We start from the raw sequence: 20552 nt of genomic DNA, 5'->3' as shown, positions 1-20552 counted from the left end.
AGCAAAACAAACACGCCTTTGCTATTAAGGAATAAAAAATTCCTTTATCTATTTTAATAAGAAGGTGCATCAAATGGAATGACAAATGAATTTATAATTTAATCTAGTTTATCATTTACTTAACAATAATTTACCTGTGAATAATTTATTACCAGTTTATAGTATCTGTAAATGAGGAGAAGCGACAAGACTAGCCACAAACGTTTTACAATACAGGAAATGAAAAAACCATCATTGAACCTGGAATCAGAATAAACTACTAGCCAAGGTAAACATAAATAATATATTTACTTAACAATATATTAGTGGATGTTATGACAATATTTATTGTATTTTTGGAGAACCTCGATTTACAACGCGAAGGTAGGTAGCCAGCCGCACAGTGCGTTGCTTCGAGGCCGTTGACCCCATACGCCAGTTAATTTCTAATCGTGTTCCATTACGTGGAATCTAAAGAACAAAGAAAGAAAAAAATCGACTATGATTTTTAAGAATTATCGTGTCCAGATTCATCCATTTCATGACATATTTTTAAAAACTTTGTTTTTCTCCTACCTACTCTAGTAACCTCGAGGGGTTATTCTAGATTCGCCGAGCTTGTAGGTAAGCTCACGGGGCTCAAACCTGACGACGTTGCTAACACGAACCCCAGCAAGAGCCGTGCTTCGCAGAATCTACCACCTGATCGGAAACGCGACCCACTGAGAAGATCCGGCGAGAAACTCAGTAGGCTGTGTCTGTGGGTTAATTTACTCGTCGAGCCCTTCGTCGTAAGCGACGGGTTCGACGAGAACGATGATCGGATTTGAGAACGGTTTCCAATATATCCTGCACAATGAAAATATAGTTTGAAATCATAAAAACAAAACCATCAAGCCGAACTAAAACAATTTTTTATTTTTATTTTATTCTGGTGATCCAGATCCTATTGGACCAATGTAATATCGGACATCTTAAAGTTCTTGGAAAATATCTTTTTATAAGATACCTCAAAGAATTGGTTCACAAATCAATTTTGATAATTATTATTTATAAACATTTTGTCGTTTTAATTTTTATTTATGAACTGATTATTTATAAATATAATTATTATTTATGAACATTTTGTCGTTTTAATTTGGTAGTAAAAGGAATCGACTGACGAGAGAGAGCCTTCGACAAAAATGTGATTGCAGACTCTGAGTCATACTTTCGTATTGTCTAAAAAAATGGACAGCCTTCCGGACTAACGCGTCGATATTGAAGCAACTGGGCATCAAAATCAGACTGTCTACTGTGTGTCTGAAGCGGATCCTCGAATATTTTGGTCACATTGCGAGGAAAGACGGCGATAAACTGGAAAAACTTATGATCACAGGGAAAGTTGAAGGCAGCAGATCTAGAGGCCGCAGCCCGACTCGTTGGTTCGATCAGATCCGCACCGCTTTGGACAGTACAGTGTACGGCGCGCTGCATGACGCCGTGGACAGGGGAAAGTGGAAAAACATCTTAAGATTGAAGCTCATGGGTGATGGTGGTCACGACCTTCAGACATGAGGAACACGATTCGAGGAGGAAAAAAATGGAAATTTCTAATGTGTAGGTAATTATATTATTCATGTCTAGGTAGGTACATTATTTTATTATGCATTGTTTTTTTAAATGCGCTCACAATAGAAGCTATATTACTTATGTATTCTGTGGTCACAACATTAAGTGTATGAAATGACAAGTCTAAGTTTGAATAGGCACAGGCAGAACAAAACATTAAAAGTATGATCTCTTTTAATTTCCCAGCGGATTATCTTTTTCCTTTATTGTTTAGGAGCAATTGACAAACTTCAATGCTTCCAGTATATTTTAAAGAATCAATTTTGTCAAAACCATTCGTGTTTAAGTACCAAAAATTTAATGCATTACTTAAATGAAACTGAATCTGAGGTGTCATCGATGACGATCTCTTTTCAAATTGAGCGAATAGTAGTCATTATGAAGTAGTTAATAAATTAACTATAATACATATAAATACATATTGTGTAGCAAATTCACAACAACACTTAATTTGAAATGAAATTTACGACCGCATGAAATAGTTTTACCGTATTCGTATGCTGGAAATACACTAGCACGATTTAAAAGTAATGTTTATTTTACTTTTAAGGCACACATCTCGAGCTTACTACGTTCATTTCGCTATTGTTTTGTTGTTGCTTGTTGTTAACTGTAAGAAGTCGAAACGCAAAACATTTCACTATCACGGACGGGCAACGACAGCGTACACTAAAAAGATCTGTGCGGAATTGGACAGTACATTGAGAGGTAAAATGCAAAATGTTATTTCATATCTATATATTATTATATAAAAATGAATTGCTGTTCGTTAGTCTTGCTAAAACTCGAGAACGGCTGGACCGATTTGGCTAATTTTGGTCTTGAATTATTCGTGGAAGTCCAGAGAAGGTTTAAAACAGAAAGTTGAATATTTAAATTAATGGTTTAAAAGGTAAAAGGTGAAAAAATATGAAAATGCTCGGAATTATTGTCGGACGGATTCCTTTTATTCGTTTTAAGTTTGTTTTATAAAAAATTTTAGGTTTTTATTTATCGATTAAGGCACTACGAATTCTGCCGGGTCAGCTAGTTATTAAATAAATTAATGTCGAAAAAACTTTTATCACATCCTTATTTTACGTGACCTTTCTTAGTCGTTTCGAAAATACGACTGTGCCGTAGTTCAAGTACTCTGGCAGATTCGTTAGTGATGTAATTTAAGTAAAAGTTAGATTCGAAATGCGCGAGTCAAACGATTACGAGTATAATAATTAGGTTTTTTTAAGCTATTGCATAGATTTTATCGCGGGCTTTGAGCGCGGCTTGAGAGCGGAATCATGAAATTCCGTAACGAAAAAAACCTTACACCCCTCACTCCGCCTACCATGTAGCTCGCGTTCAACACATTCACACGTTGCGCTTGTGTAGTGTTTGTGAATAAGCGCGTGGCGTGACGTCACACTGCATGCGCATCATGAAAAGTCTGCTCGTCTCTCTCTCGCGCGGTCTAGCTTATAAGTGTGAAGGGGACAGTTAAGGTTTTGCTTTTATTAATGTTTAATATAGCGTGGTCTTGTTTTATTATTGTTTTAATATTAAATTATCATTGTCTAATTATAATTGCGTTGATAAAAAATGCTATGCAATAGCTTTACCGCGCCAGTCTCCGAGTGCCACACGTTTTTTAATTTCTTTCACGATAGTGACAACGAAGCTTGGCTATATTATTGGACAAAATATTACTTTCCGACTATTCCACAGCTCGTCACAAAACATGTTTTCTACGCCCAGACTCTGGTCCGTGTCGAGCCGATATCGTTCAGTGGTACTTCGACGTGAAACAACACAGATGCTACAGATTCTTTTGGGGCGGTTGCCAAGGAAACGGTAACAAATTCGAAACTGAAAAGGAATGCCGAGACTACTGTTATCTTAATACCACAACTGCAATACGTAAGTTTGGATTCAGACTAAATCACCTAAACCGATAATACATCTCGGTGTTCTGATATTCTTATTCGGTAAGTTGGCTTGTTCCAAAATTTTGATAATGATGCTAAAATAGATCGTAGCATGTGTACCGAGAAATGAAGAAAATTATGATCATTAATGGTTTATTTGTAGTTTATCATAAAATGCATGATATGCGTCTTTAAATTTGTAAAACTATACGTGCTTGCTTTAACTTTGTTGTCTAGTTCTAGTTCGAAAAATCGAAAACAGAGAAGTCGTTTTGAAGTATTCGTGGCCTAAAGGATAAGACATCCGGTGCATACGTGTTGAGCGATGCACCGGTGTTCGAATCCCGCCGGGGTGTACCAATTTTTCTAATGAAATACGTACTCGGCAAATGTTCACGATTGACTTCCACGGTGAAGGAATAACATCGTGTAATAAAAATCAAACCCGCAAAATTATAATTTGCGTAATTACTGGTGGTAGGACCCTTTTGTGAGTCCGCGCGGGTAGGTACCACCTCCCTGCCTATTTCAGCCGTGAAGCAGTAATGCGTTTCGGTTTGAACGGTGGGGCTGCCGTTGTAACTGTACTGAGACCTTAGAACTTATATCTCAAGGTGGGTGGCGCATTTACGTTGTAGATGTCTATGGGCTCCAGTAACCACTTAAAACCAGGTGGGCTGTGAGCTCGTCCACCCATCTATGCAATAAAAAAAAATACATATACCTTTTTTGGTGAGGTAAATATTCTAGGGGAGATGAAGGCGCGGAGGTTCAGGTGGCTTGGGCGTGTAGTGCGGATGAGGCAGGATCGGGTTATATGAAGCGGATGTTCGCGGGTGTGCCGGAGGGCCGTCGTTCCATAGGAAAGCCCGAGTACAGCTGGTCTAATGTTGTTGAAGTGGATCTACGCGAGCTCCGCGTGCCGGACGAGTGGCGGCGTTTATTGACGAAGGCCAAAACCCACTCCGGGGTTATAGCGCCAGCGCAGAAGTAGTTTTTTTTCCCCTATCTAATCTGATAGCCTTGAGAGGCTATTTCAGCGTAACCTTAACTAGTAGGTGAGCTCACGAGGTTCAAACCGGAGTGAAGCTAATACTGACCCTAGCAAGAGCAGTGCTGCGCAGAATCTACCCCCGGATCGGAACCGCGACCCACTGAGAAGATCCGGCGAGAAACTCAGTGGGCTCAGAAGTAGTAGTAATATGTATTTACATACAGGAACTTTCACCCAAAATCCAAACAAATATAACCATCGAGATTTTTCGAAGTCCTGTGTGCTTAGTGCGAGTTTTTTAACGTTGTCGATAGCGTAAAAGTTAACTCAAACTTGTATGGAGTTGCGTTTGCCAACGTTTGCCAACGTTTGCCGCTTGGCGCTGTTCCAACTGCATACAAATTTGAGTTAACTTTTACGCTATCGAGAACGTTAAAAACTCGCACTAAGCACACTGAAGTAAATTTCGTTATACCTAGTCAGGTCATAAATTCTGTCACATGTTTAATGTAAAATAATTGAAACAAGTTTATTCATTATGTAACCATTCATATACCAAAATGAACTTAACAAAACATAGATTCTTATGACACTAAAGTTTATTCAAAATGACCTCCGTGATTTTGAATACAGGCCTTCAATCTGCGCGGCCAGTCGTCTATTGCAGCACGAACGAGGTCCATGTCAATATCGGCGGCTGCCTTAATCAAGGATGTCTTGAGTGACTCCAAATTGCGATGAGGCTTTGAGCACGCCTTTTCCTCCAAGTGTTGCCATATCTTGTAATCTAACGGATTCAAGTCTGGACTGGAGGAGGGCCAGTCTTCGTGCCGGATGAAGTCGATTTCACGCGCCGCCAGCCAGTCTTGTGTGCTCTTCGCTCTATGAGCTAGTGCCGAATCTTGTTGGAATACCCAGTGCCTGTTATTGAACATGGTATGAGAAACAGGTTCCACAAGGTTCGTCAGGACTGTATTTTGATACACAACTGCATTCGTTTTTACACCTTTCTCACAAAAATGTACCTCTGTTAAGCCCCAATAAGAAACTCCCAACCATACCATGAGCGAGGATGGAAAATGACCTCTTTAGACACGCGGAATACGGTTGCTCGCTTCTTCACTACTGTGTGGGTACACCTTATCATTTTGTTTGTTGTAGCTCTCTTCTACGGTAAAAATTTTTACATCCGAAAAAAGAATTTCCCGATATTTTTTTCCCACGTACCGCTTCAACAAAGCGCGGCATCTCTTCAGTCTCAGGTCCATTAGACGAGCATTCAAACGATGTCCTGTTTTTCTTCGATATGCCCGAAGCCCTAAGTCTTCATTTAACACCCTTTTCACCGTGATTCTGCTTAACCCCATCTGAAGGGCCAACAATTTCTGCTTACGTTTGGGATTTCTTTGAATTCGCGCCTTCACAGCTTTTATCACTGCTGGAGTCCTAACAGACCGAGGGCGACCACTTCTTGACCTGTCATCTACACTAGAGTCTTCATTGTATCGTTTGACGGTACGATAAACGAATCTTTTGGTTATATTCAAATTTTTCAGTATGTTAAAAATTTGAATTGGCGCGTAACCGCAACGATGCAACGCAATAACTGCAACACGGTCTTCTTTAAGCGTCCACTCCATATTTAAAAATGAGTAAAATTCTAAAAGTATACATTTTTATTTTCATGAACAATTCGAAATTTGAATTCAATAAACTTTTTTGTGGCCAGCATTCTAAAAGAAAAGTTTTTACTGGGTGACAATACTTATGACCTCACTAGGTATGTATTTGATTGACGTTAGGGTAATGTATAGTGAAGTATTTATTTATTCAGCATCCAAAAATACATTACAAACACGATAGAAATACAAAAACAATACGCAACCTTTGTGTTATACCTACGGGATATACCCCACAATGCCATTGGCAAACCGTTGAGCAATTATTAAGTAATAAAAAAGAGTAGGTTGCGGTGCATTGTAAAAATTACGAGCACATGATAAAAAACAATAGTTTTTTTCATATCTTCGATTTAAGAGTCGGGGCAATCAATAATAATAATAATAATAGTAATAAATTAATATTTACTAACAATTGCCCGACACTTCGATTATTGGGATATTTTCTGTCATTCTCCTCTTTCGCTTGTTTGTGTTGTCACAAAGTATGTGTGTCAACCACGTTAGATTACGTAGCTGCTTTCCAATGCCGAAATGCCCAGTGAAGCCCCAAAAAATTGTATGTAACTATAGTATTAATTTATTATAAGCATAAGGTTGGATTGAATACTACGGAAATCCCCTATCTGGTATGGTTTTTGCCTCATTTTTGTAGCTGCGACTTGTGGAATATAATTTTAGATCAATTACTTTGATATAGATATTTGACCATTCTACTCTATTGTCTTGTTCGAGAGGTTATCTAACTATATCTATGTTTGCGAGCTTAGCTAACGCGCTATTAAAGTTTCAACGGGTTTTTTTTTTCTGAATACAGTACAAGTACCACACTTCTGTTCCTTGAGCTTCGACTATGGAACATGCTTCGGATATTACCATCGATGGACTTGGGATAAATTTTTTAAGTAAGCTTTTTAAAGTATTTGTCTAAATCTTTTGTATTATTAAAATGTATCATAAAATTTAGCTATCGATAAGACTTACAATACGCAGATAAAATGATTATACTTTTTGGCTACTACATTGTTTATTTTGTTTGTTTGTTAATAAACTCCATTTTAGATTTAGGTTCAATAAGATATTATATATTTGTAATATTTTTGTAATGAAAGCCATTTTCAGATACCTATTCTAAGTAAAGAAATGCACAGATATGTCAATTATGAAATGTATTAAATGAGTAAATCTTGGTATATGATATTGGCATTGCTTAATAATGTTCCTTCATTCTGAAATGCGGTAGGAGGAATTTATTTATTCATTTTATGATTATACCAAGAAATTGAACAGAATACAACGCGACTTATGCTTTAAAATCGTTTTGCTCTTTTAATTTTTGTAGGCGTTTAGTTGAAATTATACTGTAAATTACTTTTAGATTATTTTGATCTGTAACTTTCCGTCATATATTTTCCGAAGCATTGCTATTTATAGTCGCCTAAGTAGTCGAAGGATTGGAAGGCATTTTCAGGCAATACCTCAACGAAACGTCTTAGATTGAAGGATATACTAAAGAACTAGGTATAGGATAGGTTTTCTCGCTCTCTGGCTGGGTATCCGGGATAAATGTCTACACCGCTCAAGCTACGCTGTTAACAAATATAACAAGAACTTAAAATTAATATTAATTAAACTTGCAGAACTTGCAAGCGCCGCTTGTATTCCGGTTGCGGTGGAAACCAGAATAATTTCGAGACACGAACGGAATGCTTCTCCACTTGTCTCAAGCCGCCAAACAATACGCTGCAACAGCGTTATCAACGCTTCACGACTTGTGTCCCGTTCAACATCGACGACTTCATGTAAAAATAGTATTTTTTAAACTCACTGTTCTCTCTGAAACACCTGAACTCCGACACAAAAGTCATTACCTACAACAAAATAAAAAAAATACTAATTTTATTTAAAACTAAAATAACGAATTACATATCGTTCGAAAAATAAAATAAAAAAATACAACAAGATTGTTTTTATTTCGTGAATATTATCATGCGTGTTTTTTTTAATAATTAAAACTAGTTTTATGGCTTTTCCTTAATGCAATTACTTAGTCTGGCCATAAATACTGTTACAATTAAAAATAAACAAAATATTACATTTGAATTTGGAATGTCATTTTTATATGATTGCTCATTGAGTTTTCTCATTTTGGCGCCAATACATTGTACAATATTTTGCGATATTAAAATGGAGTGGGGTGATAAAGAGAACCGAATCGCTATGATTGCATTACACAAAGTAGGTATGGAGCCAAATGGAATTTTTAAAACTCTCCATACGCTTGGTATTAGTAAAATGTTTGTGTACCGGGCTATTAATAGGTGCAATGAGACCTCCTCTGTTTGTGACAGAAAAAGATCTGGCCGTCCACGTAGTGTTCGTACATAAAAGGTGGTCAAAGCAGTAAGGGAAAGAATTCGAAGAAATCCTGTCCGAAAGCAAAATATTTTTTCTCGGGAGATGAAGACAGCACCCAGAACCTTATCGCGTATTTTAAAAGACTACAGGTCCCGCAGTAGTCGAAATTCGACTATAATTAATTGGAATTGTAAGTTTGTACACTATTATGATTGTATTTTATACTTCTATAATCACAAATTTCGCCAAGGCTACACAATAAAAAAAAATTAATAAAGACAAACAATATTTAATCTATTCTCAATTTGACATCAGACGTCAAGAACAAAAGTTTGACAATAAATATTATGCATGCGTGTGTGCGTCAAATAGTCTGGCACAACGGTTTGATATACAAACTGTATAACATGGGAGTGCCAGACAGACTCGTGCTCATCATACGAGACTACTTGTCGAACCGTTCGTTCCGATATCGAGTCGAGGGAACGCGTTCCCGGCCCCGTCACGTCACAGCCGGAGTCCCGCAAGGCTCCGCCCTCTCCCCGTTACTATTTAGTTTGTATATCAATGATATACCCCGGTCTCCGGAGACCCATCTGGCGCTCTTCGCCGATGGCACCGCCATCTACTGCTCGTGTAGGAAGAAGGCGTTGCTTCATCGACGACTTCAAACCGCAGTTACCACCATGGGACAGTGGTTCCGGAAGTGGCGCATCGACATCAACCCCACGAAAAGCACAGCGGTGCTCTTCAAAATGGGTCGCCCTCCGAACACCACGCTGAGCATCCCTCTCCCGACTAGGCGCGTCAACACCTCCGCCCCCGCCATTCGCCCAATCACGATGTTCGACCAGCCCATACCGTGGGCCCCGAAGGTCAAATATTTAGGCGTCACCCTCGACAGTAGGATGACATTCCGCCCTCACATCAAGACGGTACGCGACCGTGCCGCCTTCATTCTAGGATGTCTCTACCCGATGATATGTAGGCGAAGTAAAATGTCCCTTAGAAATAAGGTGACAATCTACAAAACTTGCATACGCCCCGTCATGACCTATGCAAGTGTAGTGTTCGCTCACGCGGCCCGCACTCACTTAAAATCCTTCCAAATTATTGAATCCCGTTTTTGCAGGATAGCCGTCGGAGCCCCGTGGTTCGTCAGGAACGTCGACCTCCATGACGACCTGGACTTAGAGTCCATCAGTAAGTATCTTTAGTCGGCGTCGATGCGCCACTTCGATAAAGCGGCACGTCACGAGAACCCTCTCATCGTGGCCGCCGGTAACTACATTCCCGATCCTGCGGACAGAATGGAAAGCAGTCGACGTCGCCCAAAACACGTCATCTCGGATCCTCCCGATCCACTAACGGTGCTTTTAGGTACTTCAAGCACCGGTCACCGTTCTCGTCGAACCCGTCGCTTGCGACGAAGGGCTCGACGAGTAAATTAACTCTCAGACACAGCCCACTGAGTTTCTCGCCGGATCTTCTCAGTGGGTCGCGTTTCCGATCCGGTGGTAGATTCTGCGAAGCACGGCTCTTGCTAGGGTTCGTGTTAGCATCGTCATCAGGTTTGAGCCCCGTGAGCTCATCTACAAACGTTAGGGTTACGCTGAAAAAAAAAAAAAAAAAAAGCGTCATATACATGGTATGTAGTGTGTGTAATGTTATCTTTATTGATTTAATTTATTGTGCCTTCTTCTCGATATTCTCTATAAGTGTGGAAAATTTCATACTCCTCCGTCCGCGCAATTTTCGTAAAAAGGGATACAAAGTTTTTGCTTCACGTATTAATATATAGATGACTTAGGACTTGCAGCCTATAAGAGACGTACTGGTCATTTCTTAACTGATAATTTAAAAGAGAATAGGGTGTAAAATCGAAACAACTACTGAAGCGGTACGCAAAGGGAGGTCATAGAAATTTTTTGTTTACGGATGAAATTTTTTGTTTACGGATTTACGGTAGGCAGCGGCTTGGCTCTGCCCCTGGCATTGCTGAAGTCCATGGGCGACGGTAACCACTCACCATCAGGTGGGCCGTATGCTCGTCTGCCTACAAGGGCAATAAAAAAAAAAAAAAAAAAAAAAAAATTTTATCAAACAAAATGATTGTATTTATGCTCAAAGCTCTAAGGAAGCTTCCCAATTAGTCGACAGAGTGCAAAGTGGGCATTATCCGACTTCAGTGATGGTTTGGTGGGGTGTTAGCTATGAAGGAGTGACTGAGCCATACTTTTGTGAAAAAGGTATCAAAACATCGGCACAAGTGTATCAAGATACCATTCTTGAGAAGGTAGTGAAGCCCCTTAACAACACCATGTTCAATAATCAAGAATGGTCCTTCCAGGAAGACTCGGCGCCAGGTCATACGCAGTCTTGGTTGGAAACGAACGTTTCGGACTTCATCAGAGCTGAAGACTGGCCGTCGTCTAGTCCCGATCTTAATCCGCCGGATTATGATTTATGGTCAGTTTTAGAGAATACGGCTTGCTCTAAACGCCATGATAATTTGGAGTTCCTAAAACAATCCGTACGATTGGCAGTAAAAAAAATCCCATGGAAAGAGTGCGTGCTTCTATTGATAACTGGCCTCAACGTTTAAAGGACTGTATTGCAGCCAATGGAGACCACTTCGAATAAGCTTTTTATACTTTAAATTGTTTTATATTTATGTATTAAACTAACACACTGTAAAAGTAATAAATGGTATTTGCCATAGATTTTAATTAGAAAATACTCTAAAGTATATAGGTACTACATAAATGCGTGTTTCATATGTTCAGTTTAATGATTTACAACGAAGTTAATGTGCGTTAGTAATACCACTAGTATGATGTTAAAATTGTATTTCTTTTAATTTTTATATAGTAGACTAGAGTTTTATATAGTAGAGTAGAGTGAATCGCATTGAAAATATCACTGCCACTCACCTTGAGGAATGAGATCCAAGTCTCAATTATTGTATTCTATAATGGCTGTCCTACTCTTCAAACTGGAACACATTCACGACACGATTTAGCAGAATGGTAATTCCCGTGCGGTCTTACAATACGACGAACCATTAGTAAATGCCAGTTTGAGGTATAATAGTTAGCGCTGCTACCCATTCTCCGAAGTATTCCATGATCGCATTTCCAACACTCAGGAGAAGAGATGGCATAGTAGTTATTCGCCTTTGATGAAAAAGTATTGAGGTTTTTTTTTTTTAATCCTACCTTTGCTGATAGCCTTGAGAGGCAATTTCAGCTTCACCCTAACGTCGGAAACGCGACCCACTGAGAAGATCCGGCGAGAAACTCAGTGGGCTGTGTCTATGGGTTAATTCGCTCGTCGGGCCCTTCGTCGCAAGCGACGGGTTCGACGAGGACGGTGAATGGTTCAGGAGGATCCGTAATGACGTGGATAATGTTACGACGCACGTTTCGTTCGTAAATGCAATCGTAAATGCTTGACAATCTTGAGCAAACGCGATTATGCAATAGGAACTTATATTCAGATTATACTGCGATCTAGGTCTCCTCAGTATCAATGCACATTTCATTAAAGCAATTTACATTTTATTAAAAGGTATACGCGTAACAGAATGACGCCACGACCAGTTATGGAACTGAATTTTTTATTTGAATTACATTAAAATGAAAATATTTTGAATGTATGTAAATACTACGCCATTCTTGTTGGTTCAGTGTGGCTATGTAGGTACGTAATATTCAAATACATACATGTCAATACACGTAAAAATGCATCATAATCAAATTTTGATATTTAAAAAACAACAATGTCTCATCATTAGGTACAGGTCGTTTTGGATCGTCGTGGCCTAAAGGATAAGACGTCCGGTGCATTCGTGTTGAGCGATGCACCGGTGTTCAAATCTCAGGCGGGTACCAATTTTTCTAATGAAATACGTACTCAACAAATGTTCACGATTGACTTCCACGGTGAAGGAATAACATCGTGTAATAAAAATAAAATCCGCAAAATTATAATTTGCGTAATTACTGGTGGTAGGACCTCTTGTAAGTCCGCGCGGATAGGTACCACCACCTTGCCTATTTTTGCCGTGAAGCAGTAATGCGTTTCGGTTTGAAGGGTGGGGCAGCCGTTGTAACTATACTGAGACCTTAGAACTTATATCTCAAGGTGGGTGGCGCATTTACGTTGTAGATGTTTATGGGCTCCAGTAACCCCTTAACACCAGGTGGGCTGTGAGCTCGTCCACCCATGTATGCAATAACAAAAGGTAAAACAAAAAAACAAAACACTAATATCAATACATGTCTAAAGATATATTTCAGTATGTAAAATTAGGATTAAAGTAGTAAGATCAAGTTAAACGCTATACTAGGATCCATAGTAATTTTTTTTTCAAAATTGCAGAGCTCCTTTTGATGGTGACCTTATTTGGGGACAAATTAAGTGACAGACTAACGATATTACAGTGTTGATGATACATTCTATACCAAATTCAGCAACTGCGACCTACCTACTTCTGTTGACGTATAGTTAGTTACTAATGCGCACCTTAAAGGTAAAAAAAATAAATAAACGAAAAAAGAATTCGTGTGATAAAGAATTCACTGTGCGACTTAGATTACTAAATAATAATTATGTGCGACTATCTGGTGATCGAGTAGAAAAAGAATGCTTTAAAAGAAAATTATTGTCTGTAAAATGAACATGCAAAGAAAAATCTTTATACAAAGACTGTTACGTTAAGTTTAGAATGTATTACATTCTACATTGATTTCTTATCATGTTTGCATTGTTTTTTTAACAAATAAAAAAAGCCATAAAACTTCAGTATTTTCTAGGAAATAGAACCGTTAAAAAATATTTACTATTTCAATTTCATTTTTCATAAAATCATAACAACAGCAACACTTAAAGCAATGTCAACAAATACTCTATTTCTTTTCGTTTTGTTCTGTTGCATTTATATTTATTTCGCCAACGCCGTAAGTTGAACAATTTAATGTATAATGTAATTGATAGTAAAACATTTCAAGCAAACATTTTTGATTAACACAGGCGCCGTATCAGGATCTACCGGCGCATCCTAAATCGAAAGATCCTATCCAAGCTACAGTTGTAAAAGGCTTAGACAATTTTCATGCTTTAATGAGAAACATGATCGCAAAACTCAAGTCGGATTTAAGCAATTCGCATTACAATAAGTAGTTTCTGTTACTGGACGTTGGCAAGTCTCCTTAGATTTTATGTTTTAATTAATATTTAGGAAGTCGTTTGATGTTTTTTACAGTGCACAATGTGCGCGACTAACAAGGCCAACGCCGAGGACCCGTCGGATAACTTTATGAAAGTTCATTTACCTAGAAGAAAATTTCTTTATCGAGTGACGGACATGAAATCCCCGTATTGAGTGTTTTGTTCACTCAATAACCCTTTAATAACAGTAAACACGTTGTTGATATTGATTAATAACAAAATATAAACAAAAAACTACACGATATTACAGACGATTATCAAATTTAATTAAAGGGTATAAATAATACAATCTTAATAATTCAAAATGTAAATTCAATCTGACAGGAAAATGATCATTCGCCGCAAATGAACGCTGACGCCTCTGAAAGTCGATTAGTTCGAATTATACAAACAACTCTATCGCCTAAAATACAAAAAGTATTAGTACAATTACAAGACAGCAAAATTTTGAAGAGCAAAGTTCACTACAAGTCACTTCTGCGACAGCTGAAAAAGGTCTTTCACGTCACGAAAAAATTGGCGACAGTTTGTTCTAGATGCAGGCAATAAAATCGTTTTGTCAGAAGTATTTCATTTTATTTAACCTTAAAATCTTGTTAGAAAGCAAATTAGATTTTTTTTATTGCTTAGATGGGTGGACGAGCTCACAGCCCACCTGGTGTTAAGTGGTTACTGGAGCCCATAAACATCTACAACGCAAATGCGCCACCCACCTTGAGATATAAGTTCTAAGGTCTCAAGTATAGTTACAACGGCTGCCCCACCCTTCAAGCCGAAACGCATTACTGCTTCACGGCAGAAATAGGCAGAGTGGTGGTACCTACCCGCGCGGACTCTCAAGAGGTCCTACCACCAGTAATTACGCAAATTATAATTTTTGCGGGTTTGATTTTTATTACACGATGATATTCCTTCAACGTGGAAGTCAATCGTGAACATTTGTGGAGTACGTATTTCATTAGAAAAATGGTACCCGCCTGAGAGTCGAACATCGGTGCATCGCTCAACACGAATACACCCGACGTCTTATCCGTTAGGCCACGACGTCTTCAATTAGCGAAGTGCACCAAATCTTAATGTGAAGTTGCTGGTGGTAGAGAGAGCAGTGAGCTCGTACGGGCAGGTACCGCCACCCTGCCTGTTTCTGCCAGTAATTCAATCAGTCATCCCTTCCGGTTTGTAGGGTAGGGCAATTGTTTTAAACTGAGACTTAGAACTCATGTCTCAAGGCAGCATTTACGTTTTTATGGCTATCGGCTCCGGTAGTCACTTAACACCAGGTGTCCTGAGCCCTGAGCTCGTCCACCCGTCTAAGTAATCAATAAAAAAAACTTGAATTAATGAATTATGACAGATAGTTAAAGGATATCTTTACAGATTTATATAATTTTTTTTATAATATACAACGCGAATACGAAATTTTATACCTTTTACGTGATTTAAATAAGCTACAAGTATTTGTAAATGTATTATTTTTCTTATTTTGGAATTTTACAATTTTCACCCGCTTCTCATTTTTTATTACAATTGGAATTGCGAATTTCGTGTATTTCTGGTGTCAATACATTCAAATGTTATAATACACTAAAATGTTGTCATGTTAACTTGGATAAAGGACAACGAAACATTTGCATGGCAAGCCCGTCAAGCTTGCCACTATCAACGATCAAAGATATTTAGTCACATTGCGTTGACATTACATGACGTTTTTAATTACACTAGAGGTCCCGCAGTAGTCGAAATTCGACTATAATTAATTGGAATTGTAAATTTGTACACTATTATGATTGTATTTTATACTTCTTTAATCACAAATTTCGCCAATGCTACACTTTAAAAAATATGAATAAAGACAAATAATATTTAATCTATTCTCAATTTGACAACAGACGTCAAGAACAAAAGTTTGACAATAAATAGTATGCATGCGTGTGTGCGTCAAATACATGGTAAGTAGTGTGTGTAATGTTTTCTTTATTGATTTAATGTATCTTTTATGCATTATTTTAAAAAAATATTAGCATTGTGCACTTCTTCTCTATATTCCCTATAGGTGTGGAAAATTTCATACTCCTCCGTCCGCGCAATTTTCGTAAAAAGGGATACAAAGTTTTTGGTTCACGTATTAATATATAGATAAAGCAAGCAATACATGAAGCGAGATGTTTTAGTTTTCAACTTGTAATTATTTGAATTGTTTTAGGTATTTAACAAAATTAGTTTATTGATTGCTTACATCTTGCTAGAAATTTGCGATTAATAATTAACGAAAATACGAATACACATAAGAAAACTATGATCATGGCCGATTATTATATACGCGCAGTATAGACGGAACAACTGTGAAAAATATTTCACACTCACAAAATCATGAGAAAGAAAATCACGGGATAATTTTGAGAGGCTGTTTCAGCGTAACCTTAACTAGTAGATGAGCTCACAGGGCTCAAACCGGAGTGATAGCAACACTGACCCTAGCAAGAGCAGTGCTTCGCAGAATCTACCACTGTATCGGAAACGCGACCCACTGAGAAGATCCGGCGAGAAACTCAGTGGGCTGTGTCTATGGATTAATTCGCTCGTCAAGCCCTTCGTCGCAAGCGACGGGTTCGACGAGGACGGTGACCGGTGCTTGTAGTGCCTAAAAGCACCGTTAATGGATCAAGAGGATCCGTAATGACGCGCTTTGGGCGATGTCGACGGTTTACCATTCGGTCTACAGGATCGGGTATGTAGTTTCCAGCTGCCACGACAAGAGGGTTCTCATGTCGTGCCGCCTTCTCAAAGTGGCGCAGAAGGAATTCCGATACCGGGAATCGGACCCGAGCCTCCTGGGTGAGAGCCAGGTATTCTAGCCACTAGACCATATCAGATAATAAGTATTGTTTAAATAATTGCTATACCTAAACATTTTAGTCTATAGATAAAAACTCCAAGAAAAACAACAAAAATGCGCGGATCATGTAAATGCGATTCTATCGAAAAATGGTACCGATATGTCGAGATTTACAGCGTTGATAATAAAATTCCAGCACAAGGCCCTTGATGGATGACCGCCAATGAACCGTTCGTAGTATTGTTACGCACATAGAACACTTGTTACCTTGTCTTCGAGTACTTTTTAGTTTATAATAATCAAGTGCCTCTGTCAGTGTTATCGAGACATTTACAATACTTAATACTCAGTACAATATTCAACCAAGCAAATAATAAATATCACTTTTTTCCCACCTATGCTGATTGATAGCCTTGAGAAGCTATATCAGCTTCACCCTAACGTGTAAGTGAGCTCACGAGGCTCAAACCGGAGTGGTGCTAACACTGGACCCCAGCAAGAGCAGTGCTTCGCAGAATCTACCACCGGATCTGAAACGCGACCCACTGAGAAGATCCCGCGAGAAACTCAGTGGGCTGTGTCTGTGGGCTAATTCGTTCGTCGAGCCCTTCGTCGCAAGCGGACGAGGACGGTGCTTGTGGTACCTAAAAGCACCGTTAATCGATCGGGAGGATCCGTAATGACGTGTAAATATCACATTAACGTAATGTTAGAACAAATCAAGTCAAATAGTTCAGTGATCGTATTCCACTTTATTTATACAATATGTGCCGCTATGTGTACCATAGTTCATACCGGTAGGTATAATGGACCTGCCTATTTCGATCGCGAAGCAGTCGTGAATTTCACTTGGAAAAACAGAACAGACATTATTAGCTTGGCCATCATCGCTCATGGACGTCCGCAATGTTAGGCGTATATAGTAAATAGTCAAGTCAACGCCTACTGCTTAAAATATAAACGTTACATAACTTCAAAAGCGATGGAGAAGCTATAAAAAAACCTTACCTGATATTGCCATGCTTACGAAACTGTGAAATCACTTAAGTCAGGCGGGCCGCAAATGAGTCTAAATGATCTTACTTTAAACAGTATTATTCTCCAAAAAGTATTAACACTGCATTTGACAGAACTCATTTAATCGACTTAAAACTTGTCAAAAATAGTATAACCCACACAAAATTATTAGTAAAAAATTGCAAAAGGAAAAGTTTATCAAAAATGGAGTCTAATGACTTTCGTCCATACTTTATACTGATCAGAAAGGAAGAGGAGAAAGGAGACAGGTTTGCAAGAATCAATATGGAAGTGAAACATCAAGCTATCAACGAACAAATCAATCCGTTTACAAAAAAAACTGTATACACGCAGACTTACCCAACGAAATTGATTCCAGCGGCACCGAGAAAGGCTTGCTGCTTTTATTGCTCTTAAAGCACTGTTCATAAAATATATTCAATTAGTAGTTATGCAAAACAGGAATGCGGATATCTCTAAGAAAAAAACACTACTTCATTTACTCTGCATCGTTTGGGCGAAGAGTCTTGGTAATGCTCTTGGAACGTCAATAAGAATATTAACTTGCCACAAGATGTCTACAAATCCGTATTTAATTTGTTTACAATCATACAAATATTTAGCACAGTATCTTTCTTTGGATTTAAATTTGGGCAATAATTTATCCGAAATAAATGGCTAAATTGGATAGCATAGGGTTTATTTGGACGATTGTCATCATGAATATCAGAAAATTAAGTGTGTGTAAAGAATATAAATTGTACCAAAATATATTTGTTCGTATTTTTATTCATCATAGCGTATGATTTATTATTTTCCCGGCTAAGGATTTATCGATCGAGACATGACATATTTATCTGTTCGATATCTTTTTCTTTTATCTTTAATTTGTTTACCTGTATTTTGAAATAAAAGATAATTTTATACGGTAAGAGAAGTAAAAGTTATTATTGTAAAAGTTATTATTTAATAGTGTCGTTTTCTCGTTGAGCAATGTCGGACATGGCACGTACTGTATATAAGTAAGAATGACTACCTATACTCAGTATTACCTATATGTAAATTGAGCAACGTCACGTAACCGAATGAAACCTTTTACATGATTCCCGGAACATAAACTACGCAAAATCGTAATTTTTTCAAAAGTTCAATTATGTACCGGATACCCTTTGCCCTTTAGTACCAAATTACAGATGTAAATAAAGTGAGCAAGAAAAATTTATACATAAAATTGTGTTTGTTGGATCTGTAAAGTGGATTTTTGTTGATACAGTAAAAAGGAAAAGAAGAAATAGGACGTATTGTAAACAGCAATTATAAAAATTGGAAATTAATATGTATTAATAATATGACTTCAGCGGCTTACTTCGGTTGCTTCAACACAACGAGGTATACTATCAGGACCATTTACTGTTACATCAAAGAAGCTAAAATCAAGTTCTATAGTATTATATTAATTGTTAGTTTTCTAACGCATTTAATTACGAACAAGCTAGGTTAAGTATGGCACGTGACCTTAGAACTCATGCCTCAAAGTGGGTGGTGGCATTTACGTTGTAGATGCCAATGGGCTACGGTAACCACTTAACACCAGGTGGGCCGTGAGCTCGTCTATCCATCTAAGCAATATAAAAAAAAGTGCTTACGAACTACATACTTCGATAATGGTGGTAGATTGTATTGTACATTAACCAGGTCATCAGGGAGGTATAACCCGTCTAATTTTTCTAAGGAGCGGACATGTCTTAACGGTAAAAGAGTGGGATAGCCATTATACATTACAACTTGAGACTCACGTCATCTCATGGTGGAGGGCGGTATTGTAATTGTCTATGGCCTCCAGCGACCACAAAGTTAGGCGGACGGTGATCGTATTAAACCACATAAGCAGTAAAAAATAAACTAAAGAACCCTGAATTTTAGCTAGAACTTCAATTTTGAGTTCCTAACCCGTAAAAACTAATATTTAGTATATGAAAATTAATAAAGTCGGTCAACAGTCTTCAAAACTAGAAAACTTGAAGTAGGTATTGAAATTGTCGTGGCCTGCTGGATAAAACGTCCGGTACATTCGTGTCTAGCGAAACGACAGTACCCGTGTTCGAATCCCGCGAGCAGGGGTCCATTATTTCTAATGAAATACGTGAATAACAAATGTTCACGAATTGCTTTCATGATGAAAGAGCATTGTGTTTTGGAAGTATTGCGTCTTGGAAGCCCGCACGCGTAGGTACCACCACCCCGCCTATTTCTGCCGTGGAGCAGTAATTAGTTTCGGTTTGAAGACTGGGGCAGCCGTTGTACTAAAAAACTGAAATTTAGAACTCATGTATTATGGTTTTAGTATTTACGTTGTTAATAGCCGGGCTCCGGTGACCACTTAAAACTATGTGCGCCGTGCGTGAGCTCGTCTACCCATTATGGCAATAAAAAAGAAACATTTGATACGAGTGCCGCTGAAGATAAACCGTTAAAAAGCATAAATTGAAGAAGACAATCACAGAGTATTTCAAATTTTTGTAAAAACCATCTCGGACTAGTTTAAGTCACTGACGAACACAGTATTTAAATACAAACATGATTAAACTTTTAAAAACTATGACGCCCGCAGTGTGACCCGATTGTGTTTGTGGAATAATTATTTTAATATTTTCTAGTTCGAGTACTTTTCGACGTCATACCCAATAATTAGTTCTTATCATCTTAACGAGAGTGCTAAATTAGACAGTACCGTATTGCCACAGTAATAAATATTTGTACAACATATTTATATTATATTTGGATATTAAAAAAAAAAACAATTGATACCTCGACAATATTTTATCCAACGAACAGAAAAATTTCACCTTCAGGTCTTTTGGAAAGCAATAACGTCAATGACAGGTATTGGCACACCGCACATTGGATCTGATGCTTAGGGCATGTTTTGCCGAGCGCTTCAAGTC

At 38.1% G+C, this 20552-nt stretch overlaps 1 protein-coding gene across 1 annotated transcript; it reads left to right on the top strand.

The window, feature by feature from the left end:
• The first annotated feature begins 1803 nt into the window (after window positions 1-1803).
• Window positions 1804-8139, top strand: LOC114246941 (BPTI/Kunitz domain-containing protein). The gene is made up of 4 exons (XM_028179705.2): window positions 1804-2298; window positions 3292-3483; window positions 6982-7069; window positions 7805-8139. Exons 1-4 carry the CDS (start codon window positions 2121-2123, stop codon window positions 7968-7970), a joined length of 624 nt encoding a protein of 207 aa, XP_028035506.2. The 5' UTR covers window positions 1804-2120; the 3' UTR covers window positions 7971-8139.
• The last annotated feature ends 12413 nt before the right edge of the window (window positions 8140-20552 follow it).

The sequence above is a fragment of the Bombyx mandarina genome, chromosome 01 (genome assembly GCF_030267445.1).
Source record: "Bombyx mandarina strain Sakado chromosome 01, ASM3026744v2".
NCBI lineage: Eukaryota > Metazoa > Arthropoda > Insecta > Lepidoptera > Bombycidae > Bombyx > Bombyx mandarina.
The sequence above is the reverse complement of the archived record's forward strand: the minus strand, read 5'-3'. Positions and strand labels throughout refer to the sequence as shown.

What these genes read in the sequence shown, in the direction of transcription:
- LOC114246941 (XM_028179705.2), top strand. Translation starts at nt 2,121, where the DNA reads ATGTTTATTTTACTTTTAAGGCACACATCTCGAGCTTACTACGTTCAT. An exon ending in ATTGGACAGTACATTGAGAG is followed by an intron (nt 2,299 to 3,291) that starts GTAAAATGCAAA and finishes ACTATTCCACAG; the next exon opens with CTCGTCACAAAACATGTTTT. An exon ending in TAATACCACAACTGCAATAC is followed by an intron (nt 3,484 to 6,981) that starts GTAAGTTTGGAT and finishes TTCTGAATACAG; the next exon opens with TACAAGTACCACACTTCTGT.